Genomic DNA, 25,221 nt, shown 5'->3' with positions numbered 1-25,221 from the left:
TTCCATAAAATTTGCCATTTTAATAATTTTTAAGTGTGTATCTCAAAGGCAGTTATGACTGTTTGTGCAGTCATCACCACTATCTATTTCCAGAAATTTTCATCATCCCAAACAGATACTGTACCCATTAAACAATAATTCCCCATTTTCCCCTTCTTCCAGCCCCTGGTGAACTTTGTTGTGCTGTGTTTCTATGAATTTGCTCATTCTAGGTACTTCATGTAAGTGAATAATACAGTATTTGCTCTTTTGCGTAAGGCTTATTTTCAGCATAATGTTTTCAGTGTTCATCCATGTTGTAGCATGTATCAGAATTTCATTCCTTTATAAGTCTAAGTAATACTCCATTATATGTATATACTGGATTTTTTTTTTATTTTTTAAGTAAATTGTACATCCAGCTTGGGGCTTGAACTTACAACCTACTGAGTCAGCAGGAAGCCTGTGCATTTTGTTTATCTATTCATCTGTTAATGGATCTTTACTATTTACCTAATGACCTTTTTCTGTGCCAGGATATCATCCTGAATACCACATTATATTTAGTTGTTCTGTCTCCTTACTCTCTTGGCTGTGACAGTTCCTCAGATTTTCCTTCTTTTTGATGGCTGAGACAGTTTTGAGTACTGATAAGGTATTTTGTAGGATGCCCTTGTATTGGAATGAGTCTCATGTTGGTCCCCCCCCCCCCCCCCCATGATTAGACTGGGGTTATGGGTTTTGGGAGGAAGGCCAAGGAGGTAAAGTGCCATTTTTATCTGGTCTTATCAGGTGTACATACTGTTAACATGACTTATCACTAGTGATGTTAACCTTCATCATCACCAGCTGAGGTAGTGTTTGTCTGGTTTACAAACACTGCTATAAGGTTACTCTTTCCCGCTCACTCTCCATACTGTCCTTTTTGGAAGAAAGTCACTATGCACAGCCCATACTTGAGGAGTGGGGATTCCTGTTCCCTCTCCTGAAGGGCAGAATATCTACATAAATCATTTGGAATTCTTCTGCATGGGAGATTTGTATCAGTAACGACTTCTTTTACAGATGAGGAATCTAAGGTCTGGGTAACTTTTTCAAAGTTACACAGTGTTAACACAGGGGCAGTTAAGGTCTTTGATTACCAGTTGCCATAGACACCTACTCTTTGCAGAGCGCTGGCTAAACACAGACGTTTTAAGTTACCTGAAGGTTCAGGACCATGATGCTTTGTAGTTTATTTACCACAGCACCTCTACCAAACACTACTGATTACATAGTAGGAGCTGTCTGTATATTTTTATTTTTAATTTTTATTTTTATATGAATCTTTCCTTTGAAGACCTTTACAGCCTAAAGAGAAGAAGGAAATGGGATTGAAGCACATACAAAAAAAAAAAAAAAAAAAAAAAAAAATGGCAGAAGCATCAAAAAGCTTTATAAAGCTTAATTTAGCTATATATGATATATAGTTCTCTCTTATGTGTTTATTAGATATCTTACTGTTGCTAATCTAATTTGATTTTTTTTTTTTTTCATGTACTTTCAAAGAAATCTGTTTTGTTGGTAAGGCCACTAAAGGCAGAGAGAAAGTTGTATCTTATTAGGAACATATGCCTCCTGCAGCACAGTACTGTGCTATGTATGTTCGTTCCTTCCACAAATATTTATTGAGCCCCTTACTTGTGACTCAAATTTAAAACATGTATATAAAATAGAATGATAGCAATTTTTGAACTGCTTTGGCTCTTGTAAACAAAACTAGACGAGGAAGGTTCAGAAACTGGAAAAAAATCAGCAGTCTAAAAATCATTTTTATATGACAAAATACATTTAATTAAGATTTTTTTTATTTGTTTGTTTCTTTGTTTTTCTTGTGAAAATGTTTAGTTCTCCTTTGAAAGGAAAAGCTATGTTCTTATTTAGTGTTTACTTTAAAATTTCTCCACAGGATCACAATTCTTAACTTTGTGGCAGAAAATTTTTGAAGTGAAACTGACTAGAAATAGAGCAAGAGCAGAACTGAAACTTATAAGTTGGGCCTGAAGTGTGTAGTGAAATGAAAAAACAAATTAGGTTTTCGTAGTTTTAAAATGTGTACTTTTGATATCTGTGTATTTTTACCCATCAGCCTTATTACTACTGTGGGGGAAAAGGAAAATTTGTCATTTTCAAAAATTATTTATTTTTGAGAGTGTGCTCAAGAGAGTGGTAAGCAGGGAAGGGCCAGAGAGAGAGGGAGAGAGAATCCTAAGCAGGCTCCAGGCTCTGAGCTGTTAGCACAGATCCCCACGTGGGGCTCAAACTGACAAACAGCGAGATCATGATCTGAGCTGAAATCAAGAGTTGGACGCTCAACCCATTGAGTCACCCAGGCGCCCCTATTTGTCATTTTTAAAGCACTTGAATGAATGCAGTAACAAACCATGGGTATTTTAGAAAAATTAAAGACAGGTCTATGTTAAGAGAGGAGTTGAAACATTTTAGGTTTTATACTTTGTTATAGGTCTAATGACACCGTAGTGTCTCAGGCAGAGTTAAATGTTTCTAATTCCTTGCATCAGTTAAGCAGTTAGACTATATAATATAGGTAGAAGAGTGCGTGCAGCACAGAAAACTTGACATTGGAATTTTTAGAAAACATAATTCATAGTATACCTTCTTGGTTTAGTATTATACAATCTTGTTTTCCATCTTACTTTGAGATGGAATCTTGAATTTGAATCACAGAAGTTTACAAATGCAAAATCTGAAGCTCTCAGAGGTGAAACTATTCCCCTGGCCATACACTTGGTCATCTGTTTATTCTCTTCCTGAAGGAGTCAGTAAAGATGATTAGTTTAACAAATGTGAATTGAGTGCCCTGTTGTTCTTTTAGTGACAGATACCTGACCAGAACCTGGGTGTTGGGAGTAGTTCTACTGTGCTTGGCTGGGTGTTTGAAAACTTGTTTCTTAAACTTATCTCTGTGCTTTGTCACAGCATCTCCACATCTCTGGGGATTTTAGGCTAGGACAGAAGTGGAAGAAAGGCTGTATTTTAAACTTCTTTTTACAGGCAGAATACTCAGGCTCCACCCCACACCCCTTTTATGGTGTGAATTAGAATGAAACTTTGGAATATCCCTCTGTATTTTAAGTGATCAGTCTTCCTGTTTTGTCTTTGGGTACTTACCATGCCTATCCTTTTTTTTTATTTTTTTATTTTTTTTAAAATTTTTTTAAATTTTTCTTTTTAAATTTTTTTCAACTTTTATTTATTTTTTTTGGGACAGAGAGAGACAGAGCATGAACGGGGGGAGGGGCAGAGAGAGAGGGAGACACAGAATCCGAAACAGGCTCCAGGCTCTGAGCCATCAGCCCAGAGCCTGACGCGGGGCTCGAACTCACGGACCGCGAGATCGTGACCTGGCTGAAGTCGGACGCTTAACCGACTGCGCCACCCAGGCGCCCCTATCCTTTTTTTTTAAAAATGCCTATCCTTTTTTGAGTAGTCCACTTAAGAATTCCTGATTCTCTACCTCTTTAAATTTCTGAAACAGCAACATCTGGTGATTGTGGGTTCTTTGATGTCAGGAATTTCATTCTCTGTAATATTTGACGCTGATTGCCACAGACCTCATTTACTAGAAATGTTATGAGGCATTGAAAACTCTAGTCAAGTGCGTTTGTTGGTTAAAGGCTAAGCCAGATACTGTTAAAGCTGAGCATTAGAGCCTAGCACTTAAGTGGCTCAGTTTGTTTGTTGGTCCATTGAAATATCTGGCATTTTTCCCCCCCGCCATGGTTTTTAGAATATCCTGAAAGAAACAGTCTGATTTTTTTGAGAACAGTAGGGAAAATCAGGAAGTGGAAACTGGCAGTTACCTTTGGCTTTCGTCAGTAGACTCCAGGGTAAGAAAAAAGGGAAGATACAAATAAGTAAAAGTGGCAATCAGACTTTTATGATTTTTTTTTTTCAGGAAAAACTTGGTGTTCTTTACCATGATTATACTTTTTTTTACTAGGGGTTTTACTCTGAACTATAAGTAATTCATATGTTATGTTAGCCTCTATTAAAAGAGGAAAACTTAACTGCGTCAGCCATTTATTCAACAGATATTTATAAAGTATCCTCTTTGAATTATGTTAGGCATGTGATTAGAAACTGTAGGTCTTGTGTCCTCCAACGTGCTTATGTCTTTCAGAAGATGTGAATTTTTCCTGTCACAATTCCAGTCGCTTTTTGATCAGAATACAGGAAAACTAAACATTTAAAAAAAAAGCAACATGAAAGTAACTTTATTTAGAATCATGAAAAACTTTTTTTTTTTTTTAATTTCTGAGAGAGAGAGCGAGAGTGAGAGAGAGAGAGAGAGAGAGTGAGCCTGGAGGAGGGGTAGAGAGACAGGGAGACAGAGTATCTGAATTGGCCCTGCGCTGAGAGCTCCAATGTGGGGCTCAAACTCATGAACCATGAAATCATGATCTGAGCCAAAGTCAGACTCTTAACTGAGCCACCCAGGCGCGCTTATAAAAACACTTTTTTTTTTTTTTTAACGTTTATTTAGTTTTGAGAGACCGAGATAGAGCACGAGTCGGGGAGGGGCAGAGAGAGAGGGAGACACAGAATCCAAAGCAGGCTCCAGACTCTGAGCTGTCAGCACAGAGCCCAACGCAGGGCTCGAACTCATGAACTGTGAGATCATGACCTGAGCCAAGGTCAGATGCTTAACCGACTGAGCCACCTAGGCGCCCCTAAAAAAACCTTTTTAACCTTGATTGTCTACCTTAATGAATAGAATAATCTCATTAAATTGGTACTGCTTTCATCCACTAAAATGTTAATATCCAGCTATATATGGGAAGCAGCAAGATGAAGAAGATTTTCTAATTTTTCATTTTGAAAATAGATCACAAAGCAAGATAGGAAAGTAGGCTGTGGGTACGCTACTCATTACAGGTCTAGGACATTTTATTGTATTTATTTATTTTTATTATTATTATTTTTTATTGTGAGAGAGAGAGGCAGAGAAAGAGAGGGAGAGAGAGAGGATTCCAAGCGGTCTCTGTACTGACAGTGTGGTCATGACCTGAGCTGCGATCAAGAGTAGGACGCTTAACTGGCTGAGCCACCCAGGCGCCCCTCCAGGTCAATGTGTTTTATAGCACTGTGCTCTTTATAGGAGAGAGTTGGTCCCAACTTTATAGTAGGTATAAAGATTTAATTGATAGTAGGTATTTCAGGCTTGTTTTCATGAATTGACTTAATGGAGTTTATTCTACTTGATAGGTATTTCATATAAACAGTTGTCCAGGTGTTCTGGAGTGACTAGTTTACTTTTGATATCCATATATTTCTATCAAAGACATCAGTTTGATTATTAGATGGGGACACTAGAATTGCAGAGTTTCTTAATTGTACCTTAGCTGCATTTTTGATATTATATTAACTTGGCTGCTTTAAAACTATCTGAAAATTACTAAAAATTATTGCTCATGAATATTGTATGTTCAAGAAAAGGTTACATGTATCAATATCCTCTTTATTTTTTTATTATTTAAAAAAAATGTTTGGGGCACCTGGGTGGCTCAGTCGGTTGAGTGTCTGACTTCGGTTCAGGTCATGATCTCACAGTCCGTGGGTTTGAGCCCGCGTCAGGCTCTGTGCTGACAGCTCAGAGCCTGGAGCCTGCTTCCAATTCTGTGCCTCCCTCTCTCTCTGCCCCTGCCCTGCTCATGCTCTGTCTCTCTCTGTCTCAAAAATAAAAACATTAACAAAAATTTAAAAAAATGTTTTATTTATTTATTTATTTATTAAAAAAATTTTTTTTTTCTCAACGTTTTTATTTATTTTTGGGACAGAGAGAGACAGAGCATGAATGGGGGAGGGGCAGAAAGAGGGAGACACAGAATCGGAAACAGGCTCCAGGCTCTGAGCCACCAGCCCAGAGCCTGACGCGGGGCTCGAACTCACGGACCGCGAGATCGTGACCTGGCTGAAGTCGGACGCTTAACTGACTGCGCCACCCAGGCGCCCCTATTTATTTATTTTTGAGAGAGAGAGAGAACACAAGCAGGGGAGGGGCAGGGAGAGAGGGAGACATAGAATCTGAAGCAGGCTCCAGGCTCTGAGCTGTCAGCACAGAGCCCAGCATGGGGCTCAAACTCACAAACTGTGAGATCATGACCTGAGCCAAAGTCGGATGCTTAACCCACTGAGCCACCCAGGCGCCCCTATCAATATTCTCTTTAATGAGGTAGCAAAATATGCAGTGTATTTTAGATGAGGTATATATATATATATATATATATATATAAAATTAAATGGATACTTAGAAGTAAACATAAAACCTCTTTTTTTTTTTTTTTTAATTTTTTTTTTTCAACGTTTATTTATTTTTGGGACAGAGAGAGACAGAGCATGAACGGGGGAGGGGCAGAGAGAGAGGGAGACACAGAATCGGAAACAGGCTTCAGGCTCTGAGCCATCAGCCCAGAGCCCGACGCGGGGCTCGAACTCACGGACCGCGAGATCGTGACCTGGCTGAAGTCGGACGCTTAACCGACTGCGCCACCCAGGCGCCCCAAAACCTCTTAAGATTAAAAAATTTAATTGATATTAAATTCCTGCTGTATACTAAATATTGCGTTAGGCTGGTGTACATCTTTCTTCAACTTCTCTTATTGTTGGAATACCAGAATATATTTGATTGTAATTTTATATCATTTTCCTTTTTTCATTTAATGTGCATTTCATTTTTGTCATTTCACAATGTCTGTTGTTAGATATTATTACTGTTATTTTAACGTGAGGTATAATTGGCATATAACATTAGTTTCAGGTATACAACATAATGATTTGATATTTGTATAATTTGTGAAATGACCAGCACAGTAAGTCTAGTTATCATCTATCACCATATGTAGTCCTCCTTCTTTTCTTCCTCCCTCTCTTCCTCCCTCCCTTCTTTCTCTCTTTCTCTTTCTCTTTTCTTTTTCTTCTCTTCTCTTCTCTTCTCTTCTCTTCTCTTCTCTTCTCTTCTCTTCTCTTCTCTTCTCTTTTCTCTCCATGTCTAGTGTGGGGCTTGAACGCATGACCCCAAGATCAAGAGTCTTATGCTCTACTGACTGAGTCAGCCAGGCGCCCCAGTCACCATAATAGTTACAAAAAAATTCTTGTGATGAGGACTTTTAAGATTTACTCTCATAGCAACTTTCAAATATTCAATACAGTATTATTAACTATAGTCACATTATGTTCCCGTGACTTATTTATTTTATAACTGAAAATCTGTACTTTTTGACCTTTTGACCCCCTTCACCCAGTTCACCCCTCCTCCACCTCCATTTTTACAATTTCTTACGAACAAATAATCATTCCTTTAATATGGTGTGGTGGGAAAACTTGTAAAACTGGTTCAGGGAGTAACTAAGGTAACTTTGGGAAAAGCACTTTGGTCTTTGGTTCTTAACTTTTACAAGAGAAGATTGGAGAGAGATTAGATTATTTGTATCTCTAAACATTTTAAACCTCTGTGCCTCCTTTTTCTCAGTTGCCAGTTGCTTTACTTTGGTCCCTTTGTGGAATTTTCATTCCGCAAACACCGTGTTCAACTCTGTTCTGTGCTGTCCTTTGTTCAGCAGTTATTTTTTTGAGTTTCTACTATGTATACCACAGTGGTGAAGAATATGGATTCTAGAGCCAGACTGACTGCTTGGATTCAAATCCTGGTCCTTCCATTTCTTAGCTGAGCAGTCTGGAAGTTCCTTGATCTCCCTATGCCTCAGGAAGGCTCGAATCAAATGGGCATAATAGCACCTACCTTGTAGGGTTGCTGAAAGGATTAAATGAGTCATAAATTTGCTTAAAAAGGTGCTTGGTACAGAGGGCTCCAGAAATGTTAGTTGTTGGCTTCTATTGTTATTACTATTACTATTTGTTAGGCATTGTCCTTGCCATGGAGGGACTCATAATCTAATGGTTAAGGCAACTATATCAACAAACCATAATATAAGAGATAGAATGAACAAAAGCTGAAGTGGGAAAGATGAGGAAAAGTATTCTAGCAGAGTGATCAACTTGAATAAAAAGGTAAAGTATAAAAAGGAATGGCAGATAATTAAGTGAAGCTGGAGTTTAAGTAGCTAAGAGGAGGATGGTGGAAACAAATGTGTTGGAGAGGTATAGTTTGGGATTAGATTATAAAGGGTCACATATGCCAGGCTCTCCTGTAGGTAGAGGGGAGGATGGTTTCTTTTGAAAGACTTAATTTTTAAAAAAATTTTTAGTGTTTATTTTTGAGAGAGAGAGAGAGAAAAAGACAGAGTATGAGCGAAGGAGGAGCAGAGAGAGAGGGAGACAGAATCCAAAGCAGGCTCCAGGCTCTGAGTTGTCAGCACAGAGCCTGATGTGGGGCTCACAGCCATGAACCGTGAGATCATGACCTGAGCCAAAGTTGGACGCTTAACCGACTGAGCCACCTAGGTGCCCCAAGACTTGATTTTTTTTTAGAGCAGTTTTAGATTCACAGTGAAATTGAGCAGAATGTACAAAGATTTCCCAGATTCCCCTGACCCCACACATGCATAGTATTTCCCATTATCAATATCCCCTTCTCTATGGTATGTTAGTCACAGTTGGCGAACCTGCATTGACACATCATTGTCACCCAAAGCCCATAGTTTACATTAGGGCTTGTGTTATATCTTCTATGGTTTGGGACAAATATATAATGACATGTATTCACCAATGGAGTTATCATACAGAGTAGTTTCAGTGCTGTAAAATCTCCTTTGCTATACCTGTTCATCCCCCACTCCCTCTTAAGCCCTGGCAACCATTGATCTTTTTATTGTCTCCATAGTTTTGCCTTTTCCAGAATGTCATATAGTTGGAATCATACAACTCCTTTGAGTAAATACTGAGGACCATGATTACTGGAATGTATGGGAAGAGTATGTTTAGTTTTATAAGAACCTGCCAAACTGACTTCCAAAGTGGCTGTACCATTTTGCCTCCCACTAACAATGAATTCAGAGTCCCTGTTACCGCACATCCTTGTCAGCATTTGGTACTATCAGTGTTCTGAAGTTTGGCCATTCTACTAGGTGTGTGTAGTGGCATCTTGTTTTAGTTTGGATTTTCCTGATGAAAAATGGTGAAGCATCTTTTCATGAGCTTATTTGCCATCTGTGTATCTTGTATGGTGAGCTGCCAAAGTCTTTGGTCCAATTTACAGTTGGGTTGTTTTGTTTTCTTATTGTTGAGTTTGAAGAGTTCTTTGTATATTTTGGGTAACAGTGCTTTGTCAGATGTGGCTTTTGCAATTATTTTTTCCTAGTCCGTGGCTTGTCTTCTTTCTCTTAATACTGCCTTTTGCAGAACAGAAGTTTTAAATTTTAATGAAGTCCAGCTTGTCAGTTATTCTTTTCATGCAGAATGTGTTGATGTTATACCTAAAAGGGCTCCTGGGTGGCTCAGTTGGTTAAGCGTCTGGCTTTGGCTCAGGCCATGATCCTGCTGGTCTTGATTTCAAGCCCCACATCAGGCTCTGTGCTGACAGCTCAGAGCCTGGAACCTATTTCAGATTCTGTGTCTCCTTGTCTCTCTGCCTGCTTGTGCTGTCTCTCTCTCTCGAAAATAAACAAACATTAAACAAAAAATTAAAAAGTAATTGTTGTACCCAAGATCACCTAGATTTCTCCTGTGTTATTTTCTATGAGTTTTATAGACCTATAGTTAGGTCTATAATCTCATCCTGAATTAATTTTTGTGAAGGATGTAAGGTTTGTGTCTAGAATCATTTGTTTGCATGCGAATGTCCAGTTGTTCCAGCACCATTTGTTTAAAAGACTTTGCCCTATCATACTGTCTTTGCTCCTTTGTTAAAGATCAGTTGACTATACTTACGTGGGTCTATTTCTGGGCTTTCTTTTCTGTTCCATTGATTTTTTTTTTATTCTCTTGCCAATACTACACTGTCTTGATTACTGTAGCTTTATCATAAGTCTCAGGTAGTGTCAGTCCTCTAAATTTGTTCTCCTTCAAATCCTTTTTTTTTTTTTTTTCTTTTTTGGAGAGAGAGGTGCATGGGAGCGTGCCAGTGGAGGAGGGGCAGAGAGAGACTCTTAAGTAGGTCTGACTCTGCTCGGTGCAGAGCCAGACCAGGGTTCAATCTCAACAACTGTGAGATCATGACCAGAGCCAAAATCAAGAGTCAGGTGCTTAACCGACCAAGCTACCCAGGCGCCCCATAACTTTGTTCTCCTTCAATATCGTGTTTGCTATTCTGGGTCCTTGGCCCTCTCCATATAAACTTTAGAATCGGTTTGTTAATAACTACAGAATTACTTGCTGGGATTTTGATTGGTATTGCATAGACTCTATAGATCAAGTTGGGAAGAATTGACATCTTGACAATATTGAGTCTTCGTATCCATGAATATACAATGTTTTTCCACTTTTGTAGTTCTTCCTTGATATCTTTTTATCAGAGTTTTGTAGTTTTCCTTATATAGATCTTGTGCATATTTTCTTAGATTCATACCTCCTATTTCATTTTTTGAGGCTACTAATGAAAATGTTATTGTGTTTTTAAGTTAAAATTCCAGTTGTTCATTGCTGGTATAGAGGAGATTGGCTTTTGCATGTTAACCCGTATCCTGCAACCTTGGTATTATTGCTTATTAGTTCCTGGAGTTTTTTTGTTCATTTTCTCAGGTTTTCTACATAGACGGTCATGTCATCTGTGACAAAAACAGTTTTATTTCTTCCTTCCCAAACCGTATTCTTTTATACCTTTTCTTGTTTTATTGCATTAGCTAGGACTTGTATTCCTTTTCCTTTTTAAAAAGACTTTATGTTTAGAAAGAATTTCAAGCTTATTGAAGCATTGCAAAAATAAAACTTGTATAAGAACACTTTATCTTTATACCCTTTGCCCAGATTTGTCTCCTGTTAACATTATTTCATTTGCTTTGTCATTTGCAAGCTCTCTCTTTCTGTATGTACAGATATAGATAAATGTTTTTGTGTATGTGAATCATTTGAAGTTAAATTACATGTATCACAACCTTTAAAAAAATTTTTTTTAATGTTTATTTTTGAGAGAGAGACAGAGTATGAGCAGGGAAGGGGAAGAGACAGAGGGAGACATAGAATTTGAAGCAGGCTTCAGGCTCTGAGCTGTCAGCACCCCAATGCGGGGCTTGCACTCATGAACCCAGAGATCACGAGCGGAGCCGAAGTTGGACGTTTAACTGACTGCGCCACCCAGGCGCTCCATGACCTTTTACTTTTAAATACTTGAGTATGTATTTCCTAAGTAGGTATATTCTCTTTCATATCCACAGTATAGTTATCAACTTCAGTAAAATTAACATTGATATAATACTTTTACCTAATCTGTGGTTTATATTCCACTTTTGTCAGTTGATTGCATAATGTCCTTTATAGAAATTTTCCTCCTCCTCTTCATGATCTAGTCTAGGGTCAGGTAGTGCATTTAATTGTCTTATCTCTTCTTTAAGAGCTTTCACAGCTTTTGTCTTTTTTTTTTTTTTTTAAATGTCAGTGTCATATTACAAACCACTTCTTCCCTTTTAAAAATAGAACATTCCTCATTTTTTGTTCATCTGATGTTTCCTCATGATTAGATTCAGATTACTCATTCTCACTTGGAGTATTTTGTGCGTGGTGATGTGTCCTTCATACAGTATACAGTATGACCTTTGGAGGCACACAGTGTCCATTTGTCCCTCACTGGTGATGTTCAGTTTTGTCACCTGGTCAAGATGTTATCTGATTTCTCAACTTTGTCGTTCTGTGTGTGTCTGTACGTGCGCCTGCATGAACGTGACTAGTGAATAGTTTGTAGGGAGACACTTAGAGAACATACATATATCCTGCTCCTCCCCCTCTAGACTTGTCATCCATTATCATCCATTGATGATTCTTGTCTGAGCCAGTCTTGGCTGTGATGTGACAAAACAATGATTTCCCAGCTCTTACCGCTCCCTCCACATTTCCCAGTCTGACTTGGGCATTGTACCGTCATAAGCAAGAATGGCAGGATCGTATTTTGTTTTTTAACTCATTAATTGTTTTTAAAAAAATTTTTTTTTTCAACGTTTATTTATTTTTTTTGGGACAGAGAGAGACAGAGCATGAACGGGGGAGGGGCAGAGAGAGAGGGGGAGACACAGAATCGGAAACAGGCTCCAGGCTCTGAGCCATCAGCCCAGAGCCCGACGCGGGGCTCGAACTCACGGACCGCGAGATCGTGACCTGGCTGAAGTCGGACGCTTAACCGACTGCGCCACCCAGGCGCCCCACTCATTAATTGTTTTTTATTCAAGTGTAGTTGACACATGAAGGGTCAGTGGTAGTGGACAGAGTGGTGAGGAGACTGCTGACAACACTTCTAAACGAGGGGAGACTGAGGCCTGAGTGGCGAGGCAGCAGTGTGCGTGCATCTGTCATTCCCATCTTCTCTCAAGAGACATTTAGTGAATATCTGTGTGGCTGCACATTAGCCACGTGGGATAGAAAGTCACAGTTTTGGTCCTTAAGGAGCTTATAATCATTGAGGCTACAGAAGGGCAAAGAGTTATGATAAAATATGTGCCGTTTTTTAAAAAAATGTTTATTATATGAATGAGTTTGGGGGTTTGGCTTTTCAGAAGGGTTGGTTTATTTTATTTTTTTCATTTTTAATTCTTTTAATGTTTATTTATTTTGAGAGAGAGAGACCGACAGACTGTGCTAGCAGGCGAGAGGCAGAGAGAGAGAATCCCAAGCAAGCTGCACTCTGTCAGCGCAGAGCCTGATGCAGACTTGAACTCACAAACCGTGAGATCATGACCTGAGCCAAAAGCAAAAGTCGACACCTAACTGACTTAACTGACTGAGCCACCCAGGCGCCCTTAAAATATGTGCTATTAAGAGCTATGCATAAAATATAACTTTAAATGCAAGGGCACTGCCTTAGATGGCATAGTGAAATAGCTAAAATTGTCTGTGCTTTACTCATTGGTTCATCCATCAAACACTTACTGAGGACCTACTTTGTACCAGGACTGTGCTAAGGGCTGTGGGCATAAAGAAGAATAAAACTTGGTTTCTGTATTTACAAATCACCCCTCTTTTTTGGGGGGGGGCATTGGCAATAAAGCACGATTGTGGCAAGTGCTGTGATAGTGGCATGTCCACAGTGTAGTCCTAGCATAGAAGGGAGGAGTGATCATCTTCATTTGGGGTAGTGGATGGGACAGGGAGGTCAGGAAGGATATATCAAAAGTGGGAATTCTGGAGCTGGGTCATAAAGGGTGATTTGCTGTTTGTCTTCTTAATTGTAGGTATTCATTTTATTCTAACTTTGTGATTACCATTTACTGCCAGATTTCCCTCCTCCCAAGATTTATGGCTTCTTGTCACATACCATTGTAGAAGTTTCCTTTAAAAGTTATTCATGAACAGGTTTCCCATTCTTACCCTGTTGTCTTTTCCCATGCTGCTTTGTTTGTAGTAGCTAATCTCTTTAAAACCATTCTCAGTATTTTAGCCACAGTAGTTAGAGCCATCTCTCCCATTTGACAGGGGAGAAAAATCAAGGCTCAGACAAGAACATGGAAGAGCTAGAGTTCATCATCTGCAACTGTTCTGGTTCTACATTCAAAGCTTTTCCCACTATCTCACTCTGCTTGTTGGATTTAAAGTGCAGTTTTCCAGTTTCATCTCTGCCTGTACGTTCACAAACCTGTATACCTCCAGTTCAGTGGATAGACTTTGAAGCTCTACAGGTAAACTGATCACAAAAGAATGAGGAAACTTTAGGGTGATTGAGAATAATAGTAACATTATTGAACTATCGTGGTTCCAGCACTGTGTCTAAGTACTTTGCAGTTACTGTATGTGCTCCTCATTACAGTTCTGTGAAATACAGCCTGTCATTAGCTCCCCTTTACAGATGAGGAATGTGAAGCTTCTGAGAGCTTAAATACATTCCCTGGTGGCAGCACAGTGGGGCTCAAACCTGTCTGCCAAGTCTAGGCTATAATACAAAGGCAGCGTTTGGGATCATTGGACAAATAGCCCACAATTTGATTTTGAATTGAAGCACACTCCCTTTGTTTTTTCAGGTTGATTTAATTGAACCCAGTTTGTGCATGAGAGTCCTACAACTGTTAACCCTCGTGCCGTACAGACTGTTGCACAGGAGTCAGCCTTCGTGTTGTGGGGGGCTTACTCTGTCTGTCTACAGCTCTTGTGCCTGAGCATCTGTAAAAGTCTGCCTATATTATTTGCTCTTAAACACGTCAAAACTTCTTGGTGTAGAAATGCCAACAGAGCAGAGACCAGGGCTTTTAATTTCCTAAATTTATGTAGGAAAGATATTCAAAAGTATTTAGACTTCCGTTTTATTGTGTAGTTCCTGGCACAAGATGGGTACTCAAGAAATGTTGAAATAGTTTGGTCTGTTAGGATACAGTTTATAGGAGAGAATTATGAAGATACGAGAATGTTTGTGAATGTTGAGAGTTTATTGGGACACATTGGAATGAAAGACGTAATAGAAAGTAGATCTGGAGCCTTTGGATATATGTAGTAAAGCCTGATTGTGGTGGAAGGGTCTTATTAGGTGAAGGCAACCTGGGTTAGTTCTAGGGTAAAGAGGAGGAGGTGATGGGAAAGAAATAGCGGGAGTGAAAACAGGAAGTTTCTGGATTAGGATTACCAAATTCTAGTTTGCTATTCTTGCTAGGTTTCAAACATAGATTCTGCCAGGAATCACTTATGCTAATATTAATGCTTTTTAATGGCTTGCACCTTCTTTAGGAATTATTTAGAGCTTACTATTTGTAAGAGAGCTCTTGTTTGCAGAAGAGGAAGTTGATAGATGCGTAAGAGAAGGAAGCTGGTTTTTCATGGTAAGCACAGCCATAGTTTTAGGGCAGTGAATGAAGGATGTGGAAAAGAAGGAACATATGCCAGAGATACTGTGAAGAAAGAAAGAATTGATGGGCTGGTGGCTGATCAGAAATGGGCTGGGGGCATGGGATATCTGCAAGGCAAAGATGCCTCTGAGGTTTTGAAACACGGATTCTGGGAAGCAAATACATATTGTACATGCATATAAATACACGTAGTCCAAGAGATCAGGCCTGGCTCCACATTTTGATTTTGGTATTTATTAACAATGTGAACATGGCTAAGTACCTTTACTAATGGCCCCAGTTTTATTTTATTTGTATTAAAAAAAATTTTTTTTTACATTTATTTATTTTTGAGAGACAGACCGAGACAGTGCATGAGTAGGGGGAGGGTAGAGAGAGGGAGATATAGAATTAAAAGCAGGCTCCAAGCTCTGAGCTGTCAGCACAGAGCCTGACGTGGGGCTCAAACCCACGAACCATGAGATCATGACCTGAGCCAAAGTCGGATGCTTAACCAACTGAGCCACCGAGGTGCCTCTGTGGCCCCAGTTTTATTATCTGAAAAATGGATAAGATGGCTATACTAGTGCTTATTAAACTTAAAATGTACATAAAAATTACCTGGGGATCGTGTTGAAAGGTAGGTTCTGACTGGGTAGGTCTATAGTGGGACCTGAGGTTGTGTATTTCCAGCAAGTTCCCATGTGATCCTGAGTAGCAAAGGCTTATGTGACCTTCAGAAGGGTTTCCAGTTTTGTAGTTTTGTAATTCTATTTACTGAATGTTGTTCTTTGGAAATCTGTTATATACTTGAGACCATAGCACCTTTATTTAGATAAATGAATTCTAAATCTGTCTCTTCACTTCAAATTAGAAATGCCTAAACCAATTCATCATCTTACACTGATAACCACATCCCTTTCTCAACATTCCTATTTCTGTTAATACTTTATATTTATAAAGTACTTTGTGATTTTTCAGAGAGCTTTTATATCCATTATTTCATTTGATCCTTAAAATAACCCACAGAGGTAGGCATGCAGGAAATATCTCCATTTTATGGGAGGGAAAACAAGCTCAGAGAGAGTAAGTGATTTGCCCATGAGTAAATGGTAGAACCACCCAGAGTTCAGGATTATTGACTCTAGTTTGAACTCTTACCACTATGTCACACTGCTTCTGGTAACGGCTATCACAGATATCTGTGCTTAAAGGTTGGTTGCCATTTCTGGTTTAAAAAAAATTTTTTTTTAATGTTTATTTATTTTTGAGAGACAGAGAGACAGAACACCAGCGGGGGAGGGGCAGAGAGAGCCGGAGACAGAATCTGAAGTAGGCTCCAGGCTCTGGGCTGTCAGCGCAGAGCCTGACGTGGGGCTCAAACCCATGAACTGCAAGATCATGACCTGAGCCAAAGTCGGATGCTTAACCGACTGAGTCACCCAGGCGCCCCTCTGTTTTTTTAAAAATGTAAATTTTGTTTTATTTTAAAAAGTGGATAATATATTCATATGGATCACAATTCAAAGGTATATAAGAGGGTGCTGTGAAGAGTTTCCGTATCACTCCGTGCCCCAAATACCCATTTTCCCTTCCCTGGGGCAAACAGTGTTATCAGTTATATTGTGTGTACCTCCAGTATTTACGTAATTATATATTTTTTCCCTATGAAACACAGACGATAACATGTTAAACACACTGTATAAACTTTTGTGGGTTTGTTTTTTTTTTTTAATTAATAGTATGTCTTGTAGATGGTTCCATATCAGTGCTCAAAGAGCTGCCACATAATTTATTTTTTCTGGCCACTTAGTATTCCACTAGAGGATATATCATAATTTAGCAGGTCCCCTATTGATGGACATTTAACGTATTTCCAGTTTTGTGCTAGTAACAAACAATAGTGTATCACATACATTGTAATGGATATCTCTAAGTATACATTTTTTCACAAGTGAAGAGGTACAGTTGCTGGATCAGAGAATATGTGCGTTTGTAATTTTGTAGATCCTGCCAGATTGCCATCTTTAGAGGTTTTTGCCTGTTTTACTCTTTTCAGCCAAGTGCTTGTTTTGCTACTGCTTTGCCCCTGAATAGGTTATCAGACTTTCTGGTCTGTGCCAACTTTAGTGTAGTTTTAAGTTGCATTTCTCTTATGAGTGAGGTTGAGAATCTTTTCAGAAATAGTTTAAGTGCTGTTTGTCCTTTTCTGTGAATTATCTGTTAATATTTTTTGCTATTTTTTTTTCTGTTGGGTTTTTGGATTTTTTTTCTTATTGGTTTTTAGGAACTCTTTATGTTTTAGTGAAAGTGGCTTGTTATGTGAATTAAAAATTTTTGGTGAGGTTGTTTTTTCCTTTGACTTTACATATGATAGTTTTGCCATGCATAATTAAAAACAATTTTTATGTTTATTTATTTTTGAGAGACAGAGACAGAGCACCAGCAGGGGAGGGGCAGAGAGAGAGGGAGACACAGAATCCAAAGCAGGCTCCAGGCTCTGAGCTGTCAGCACAGAGCCCACTCGAACCCACGAACCGTGAGATCATGACCTGAGCCGAAGTTGGATGCTTAACCGACTGAGCCACCCAACCTCCCCTGCCATGCATAATTTAAAAACATTTTATGTAGTAAAATTTACTGATTTTTTTTTTAATGTTTATTTATTTTTGAGGGAGAGAGAGAGAGAGAGAGCGCGCATGTGAGTGGAGGAAGGGCAGAGAGAGGGGCACAGTGCTGACATCAGAGAGCCCGACATGGGGCTTGAACTCATGAAACATGAGATCATGACCTGAGCCAAACTTGGACACGCAAGAGACTGAGCTCACCCAGGCACCGCCATATTTCCCTAAGGGCCTTTTGACTCCCTTATTTCCTTTGTCAATCTTGTCTTCATCCTCAACCATATCCATTGTCTAATTAGTCTCCCTGTTAAGCCCATTTTTGCTTTAGGTTCCTATGTGGTCTTATCCTTTCTTTCTATTCCTGTCAGTATTACTTTAAACCTTTTTTATTTTGGAAATTTCAGTGAATATTGAAATACATACAGTGAAATGTGTGTTGTATATATCACTGTATATTGAAATGCGTGTATGTATGAGGGGGTGAGTGATGAACTCCCAGGTACCCATTACCTAACTTCAAGAACTGTCACGTCCGGGCAGATCTTGTTTTATTATATGCCTACCTAGTCTCTCTCTCACCCCAATTATATTGAAGCAAATTATGGGCACGCTATTATTTTAACACTTGGACCACTGACAGCTGTATTCTGTCTTCCAATTTTTATCTTCTAGGTAATTCTGTGTCTTTCTTCTTTGGTCTTACATGTCTAGAATAACAGTTCTGTAATACATGCTCATTGACAGTGTACTGCTGGGTAGTTTTACCTCAGATTGGGTTTTTTGTCTGCACAAACTCCAGTTCTTTAGTGGGTTTACATACTCTGGAATTAGGGAATGCCATGTTTGTCTCCCCACATTTCTTGGCATGGTCTGGGAGGGAAATACCAGCAAGATAAACTAGAGGAAAGAAGGGAACAAGAGAGGAAGGATGAGAGAGACGTGCAGAGAACAGTGCTAGACCTGTCACTACAAAGGCTTGTTTCCCAGAGGGAAACATGGAGGAAAAAGGGCAAGTTTAGACCTTCCACCGAGATTGGGGATGGATCGGGTGGAGATTAAACACCCAGAGCCAAAATGTGTAAGAAATGTAGAAAGTTCAGAGATATATTTTGTCCTTTCCTGTGAAGAAGCCTGTATTATAATTTAGTAGTGCTTACCAAATGACTGAATTACATTCTAGAACTGAGTGAGAGCAGAGTGGACTCAGAATAAAGGCTTTAATTCCAAGGTTGTGTGATGTGCGTCAGAGAGAGCTCTCAGGGATAGGAGCTATAATGTATTACATGAGAGATTAGAATTGGTGGGTTGTTTGTTCAAATCTGTAACATTGGCTGTTGGTGCTATTTGCTTGTAGGCAGTAGCACCAAGCACTAGTTTTAAATAAAGCATTTTTGGGTTCTTTCAAAACTTTTCACAGGGAGTCTTTCAGGTGGGATCAAAAGATTAGAAAGAATAGGTGACTGAGAGTGCTATAATATAGAAGGAGCTTTTGTATTTTTTAAAAAGACTGATCTAATTTATCAAGCTTAAGTTCTGAATTCAGTAATTCAACATTTTTACCTTCTGTGGGAATGTGGAAAACTAATCTTCTCCCAGGTTTGCTTTTGTTGTCCCTCAAAAAAGTGCACCAAAATAGTGGTAACCTGAGTTTACTGGAAACAACCTGGGCCTTATTCCTCCATGGCATTTAGCCTCTTCCTAGGCCAAGAACAAATGCCTGACCTGAAAAAAGAAATGAATTGAGGATAGGAAAGGGGGCAGCTGTCCAGAACAAGTTTGACTACATTTCTAAACCAAATGCTCCTTAAAAAAATTATCTCATAGTGTCTGCGATTATCAACATGAGAGGTTAGCAAACTGGCCAGTAGTCACTGACTTTTGTAACTGAGGAGACTAAGAGAGGTTACCATGGTTAAGAGATTGTAAACAAACAAGAACATGAAGAGAATCGATATGCCATGAAAAAGTTAAAATAATTTTTTCTCTGTCTCTTTATAGAATAAGTTGGCACCCCTTGATCTGTATCATTCAGGGTATATAGTAATATTTCTTCATGCAAACATTTAAAATTTCATGTTCTTTTGTGTTCCATATTAGCACTTCTTAAAAAATGGATACATAGTTTTCCATTGTATGAATGTACCACAATTCAAGAGTGATTATTAAATTTTTGCCTTTAGAGCCAGTATCAGAATAAGCATATTTGCATGCATTTTTTGACTTGTGGAATTGCTTAGTCAAATATTATATACAGTTTAAAATTTAGTAATTATGGCTAAATTGCCCTCCCTCTAAGTGGAACCAGTTTATATTTCCTCTAGCATAATTTTCCTTACTTTTATTAACTGTGACAAAGACTAAATAGGTTATTGAATCAGATAGATCTCTTCATTTTCTATTGCTAGGTAAGAAGAAAAATTTAGTGGCATAAAGCAACATCATCATTTATTTTGCTTTGCTTGTAATTCAGCAGTTTGGTTTGGTCATGGTGGGAACAGCTTGACTCTACTTGATGTCATTTCTGGTGGCTCAAAGGCTGGGGGCTGACATGGTCACTTACAAGTCTGGCTATAGCTGGGATCTCACTCAAGGCTGTGGAGAAGAACTACGAAGTCCTTTTCACATAGCTGCTTGCTGTCCTTGCATTCGGGTGACTGGGTTCTAAGAAAGAGGATTCTAAGAGAACTAGACAATTTTATGATTTGGCCTCAGAAGTCATGCAGTCTAATTTCTACCATAGTTGCAGGCCTTCCCACGTGGAAGGGGGAGGGAACATAGGTCCCATTTTTTAATGGAGGGGTGGCAATATCACATTGTAACAGAGCATGCGGAATGTGATGGATTGGTACAACCATTGTTTGGAAACTGTTTGGAAACTAGTCTGCCATAAGGTGGAGTGATTGTTGTGCATATCTTAATTATGAGTGTGATTACACATCTCTTCATATGTTTATTGACCATTTCCATGTCTTTTTCTGTGGTCTGCCTTTTTATATCCTTGGCCCCCTTTTCTATTGGGCCAGAGATTATTGATTATATTATTGCTTTATAAAAGCTCTTGTAGATTAAGCAAATTAGACTCAAAGTTTGTTTTGAAGATATCTCTTTAGAAGTCATAAAAGGTGTGTATGGGATGGTTATTTAGTTTGGTGATGGTCGGGACGCGTGGGGTGGCTATATTTAAGAACCATAGTACTTTTGTTTTTGAAGCAAGGGTTACAGACAGGGAAGGAAGGGTGAATGGGAGCCATGTCCTCCTCCTGTTGGCCATCAGCCTCCCTGAGTCACTCTACGGCAGTGATGAGGAACAAGATCAAAGACACATTAGTTCTCTTTGGTCATTATTATACCTCAGAAGTCAGAACATTTTAGATGCCTGCAAGGAATGGCGAAACTTGGGAGGAATGTAGCACCCCAGTGACCTATTTCACTACCGAAAATTGCTTTGGATTTCTCTTCGTTCTGGGGTGTGATTTGACTGTTTTTAAAGCTGTGCTGTTGCCCATGTTGAGGTTCAAAATTGTATCAACAAAAATGGATTGACCTGCCAGCAATGATTATTTTCTAAAACATGGGGATGGTTAACAAAATGAGACATTTCTTTGTAACTTGCCACTAAATTAGAATGTTACTCTTTATCTATTAACTTGTTATGGGGTAAATTCTAAATAAAAAAATCACAGTATAAATCTCCCTAGTTGTAATCTTTGACCGTTTTATAGGGTCTCGTCTCATGGTTGTCATTGTAGTTCTCATTTTAGGTATGGTTTGATCCAGAGACTTCAATTGTCGGCAGGACCTGAATCGCACGTGTCTTATTTTGCTCTCTTCCTTGTTGGTTTCATTCTTCAGTTTCACTGTGATGGAAAGACAGCTGCCAGCATCTCTAACCCTATATTCTTCCAGATTCAGGGCCAGTGAGGGGAAAAAAAAAAAAAAACCAAAAAAAAAAAAAACCTCTCAAAAATTTAATATAATTTCTGAATCTTTCAGTGGTCCTAACTGAGTCATATGTTATAGTCAGGGGGATGAAATGTGCTGATTGGCATGATCTGAGTCATCATGTGAATATCCTTGAGGTTGGAAGAGAGTTAATTCTACAGGAAGGATATAGATTGATAGAGAGTGGTTCTGTAAAGGAAAATCTGCACTTTTATTTGGCCTTGTTTTAATCAAGTAGGTGCTGAGCATGACAAAACAAGCAAAAAATACAAAAAAAAAACCCCTTTTCTTTAGACCACTGTTAGGTTTTGAAGCAGTTTTCTAACAGCGTTAGTAGTATTAACAAGAGAAACAACCATTATAGGTTCTTTAGAGGCACCAGTTACAGTCATGACTAATGAGTAATTCTTCTTATTCTTTTTTTTTTTTTTTTTTTTTAACTATAAAGCAAACATTTCAAATCTACAATACATGCCACTTAGGAATTTATATCTGAAAGATTTGTTAAAATGTTAAGGGATTTGGGGCAATACTGGTCTTTTCCTCACCACCAGCATCTCAGATAGTAGAGATGTGCTCCAGTTATATCTATCAATCCTCGAAATCAAAGCTGAATAGATTTTAATTTATATGTTAGTGAATGTTTTCAATGTCTATACAGGATGTTTTATAGATTGAGTTTCAAAGATTTTAAGCCATGTTACTTCCAGTTTAAAGATTAAAATCTGTTCAGCTTTAGTTTTAGAAGTGGATGTTTTTAGAGCACAACTTTGTTGCCCAACCTACTGCTGAAGAACGATACGCAAAGTGTTTTATAACCATGAAGGCATAGAACATTTGACAAAGTTTAGGGAGATTGCTGATAAAGAAAACTGCATAGGATGTTACCATAAAGAATAATTCAAAAGTCTGTGTAAATTTTAATTACTCAGAATATTTATATTTTCCTGAGATGCTTGAGATAATTTAGATCATAAGACGGATTTGATTTTTAATTGTCTTTAGGTGGGCCATTTGAAGAGAAAGTCTGATGTTTAATTCTATTTAGCCAAGCTCAAAAGGAGTGTATTTATGCTTATTGGTGCCACCAGGCCATGAACTACCACTAGGCTGTAAAGTCTAGAGCAATTGAATGTAGGTGAGTCTTGAGGATTTGCTGTAGTAGAATCACTGCTAAGGCTTTACCCCACTTTCAGTTCTTAGTTCTGTATTTCCTCACTGTCTGGTGGGTGGGTGTCAGGATCTAAGGTTTCCAGGCCACTGAGGACTATTGCAAGGCCTGTGCCATACCAAGACATTCTTCACTGGGTTAATTCACTGGAGAATTATGAATTCAATCAAAAAACACTGTGTGTCTGCTATTTGCTAGGTAGTCATCTAGATGCTGGAGATACAACTATAAATAAAATAGTCTTTTCCTCTTAGAATTTATATTATTGTTGGGGAAGATAGACAAATATCTGGAACTATCCCTATTTCTACGTTTTGCAAGTATAGCTCTTATGGGGGAAGTGAAGGCAAGAAAGGATCCTTTAAGTCACTCTGATTTTTTCAATACTTTAATACAATATTGGATCATAGGGTAATAGTTTGGGTGAAGGTAGATGATATATCCTAAAACTGGTGGTAATTTTTGGTATTGCTATTACACTTTGGACTAAGTTTAGTTGAGTTTAAACTTTTTCTTATTTCTTTCTTTTTTTTTTTTTTTTTTAAATTTTTTTTTTCAACGTTTATTTATTTTTGGGACAGAGAGAGACAGAGCATGAACGGGGGAGGGGCAGAGAGAGAGGGAGACACAGAATCGGAAACAGGCTCCAGGCTCCGAGCCATCAGCCCAGAGCCCGACGCGGGGCTCGAACTCATGGACCGCGAGATCGTGACCTGGCTGAAGTCGGACGCTCAACCGACTGTGCCACCCAGGCGCCCCTTCTTATTTATTTCTTGAGTATGTAAGACACTTATATGGTACAGAAGTCAAAAGTATGTAAACAAGTATCAGGGAAGTGTTGCTTTCATCTGTATTCCCTTCAGCTTGCTCTCACCCCCATAGGTAATCATTTTTATGAGTTTCTGGCTTAACCTTCCAGTGTTTCATTTAAAGTGCATGAAGTCTTAGGGGGAGGAGAGGAAGACAGAAGGAGGGTGGGGACTAAAGGGAGGAGGTGAATGGTGGGAATGGAGAAGAGCTCCACTTACATAGTGCTTGTGAATGTTGTCTTACTGGTGGTCTTTTTGTCTTACTTACCCACCTCCTAACTCTGAAAAAGGCAATAGCTTAAAAAAAAAAAAAAAACACTTTATTTTGGACTAATTTTAAATTTGTAGAAAAGTTGCAAAAATAATACAGAGAATTGCCTTCATTCAGTTTCCCCTGATGTTAACATTAGGGGAATAATAAGCAGCTTTATGATAAAATTGGAATGAATGTCATTAAAGAGGAAGCCAAGACAAAGGGCATAAGAGGGTTCATGTGTACATTTACTGCCTTTTCACCAAGATGACATCAATAATTTACTCATAAATGGTTAATTTCCTTTGTTCTAGCTGCTGGGAGCATCTTGTAGTTTAATCACGGTGTAATAAGAATACTTACCTACTGCTTTTGAAATAAATAAAATAAGGGAAAAGGTAAAAAGTTGTACAACCCAAAGTCAGTGCTTTATAGTTGGTTAATTTGTGGAAGAGTTTTTGTTGTTGTTGTTGTTGTGAATCTTCTTATAAAATGCTGCGATGTAGTCAGTTCTGTTTTATCTGTGTGAGTGGAGGGAAGCTTGGAAACAACACTGATACCTTGGGTGAATGTTTGTAGACTCCATTACTGATTTTAGAATCTAGAGCTTGGAGTCAGAAGGTGTCTTGAAGCTGGTTTTGCCAACTTCCTAGATAGTAGAAAGATCTCTTCACCAATATCTATGTATCCACTGTAGATTCAGTCTCTGTCCAAGCCTTGCACATTGCTTTGTAAAGCAGTCTGTCCCGTTATTATTATTTTGTCATAAAATTATTCTCTTGAGTTGAAGGATAGATCATTGCTTGCTCTGTCCCCTATAGCAATAGGGGAGTGTAAAGACCAAGTTGTATCAGTTACAATTATAAATACATACACACACACATATATGTGTGTGTGTGTATGTGTGTGTGTGTGTGTATACATATATGTATGTATATATATATATACACGCATATATAGGAGATAGTGTATGGTATATACCTATGTATATAGGTATAACCCCTTTGCTTTCCTCTGCCTTCTTTCCTTCCTTCTTTTGAGATATCCTGCTCATTTATTATTTACTGTTTTATATTTGGTTTTGTAGGAATGTTGGGATAAAGAGATGAATCACAATAATGAGTAAAACGTAACCTCATGGGGTTGTTATGAGGGTTAAATAAGATCATATGTATGAACTGTTTAGCACAGTGCATGGCACATGGTAAGCATTTAGTAAGTGCTGATAGTGTAGTGATAGTAATTGTCTCTGTCATCAAGTTTTTTCCTCCTAGATTAATAGGGAAGATAACTAACCAATGACTTTTAAGACTAGATTGAATGATATAAGTGCTCTAGGAGAGAAGAAGCAAAGTTCTTATTTATTCAAATAAAGGAGGAACTAATTTCAGTTAGAGACTCAGGAAGGAGGAATCTTTTCTCCTAAACTTTGAAGTAGAAATGGGATCTCCTTTTAAGAAAACCGATTTTAGATCGACGGGGCTAGAATTAACAAAAGCCTGGAGCTAGGAACGTGCATTATCTTTTTCAT

General features: G+C 38.5%; 1 protein-coding gene across 3 annotated transcripts in view; it reads left to right on the top strand.

Annotated features, from left to right (window-relative positions):
• UVRAG (UV radiation resistance associated) overlaps positions 1 to 25,221 on the top strand; it is a 297,841-nt gene that overhangs the window by 5,416 nt on the left and 267,204 nt on the right. For 2 of the 3 annotated variants that reach the window (XM_045483965.1, XM_045483962.1), the window contains exon 1: positions 13,569 to 13,757. The exons of the other annotated variant lie outside the window; for it this stretch is intronic. In XM_045483965.1, the coding sequence (XP_045339921.1) occupies positions 13,584 to 13,757 (174 nt within the window). In that variant the 5' untranslated portion in view covers positions 13,569 to 13,583. Of the gene's footprint in view, positions 1 to 13,568; positions 13,758 to 25,221 lie in introns of those variants that run through there. 3 annotated transcript variants of the gene reach the window in all.

Source organism: Leopardus geoffroyi, chromosome D1 (assembly GCF_018350155.1).
Source record: "Leopardus geoffroyi isolate Oge1 chromosome D1, O.geoffroyi_Oge1_pat1.0, whole genome shotgun sequence".
Classification (NCBI taxonomy): Eukaryota; Metazoa; Chordata; class Mammalia; order Carnivora; family Felidae; genus Leopardus; species Leopardus geoffroyi.
The sequence above is the reverse complement of the archived record's forward strand: the minus strand, read 5'-3'. Positions and strand labels throughout refer to the sequence as shown.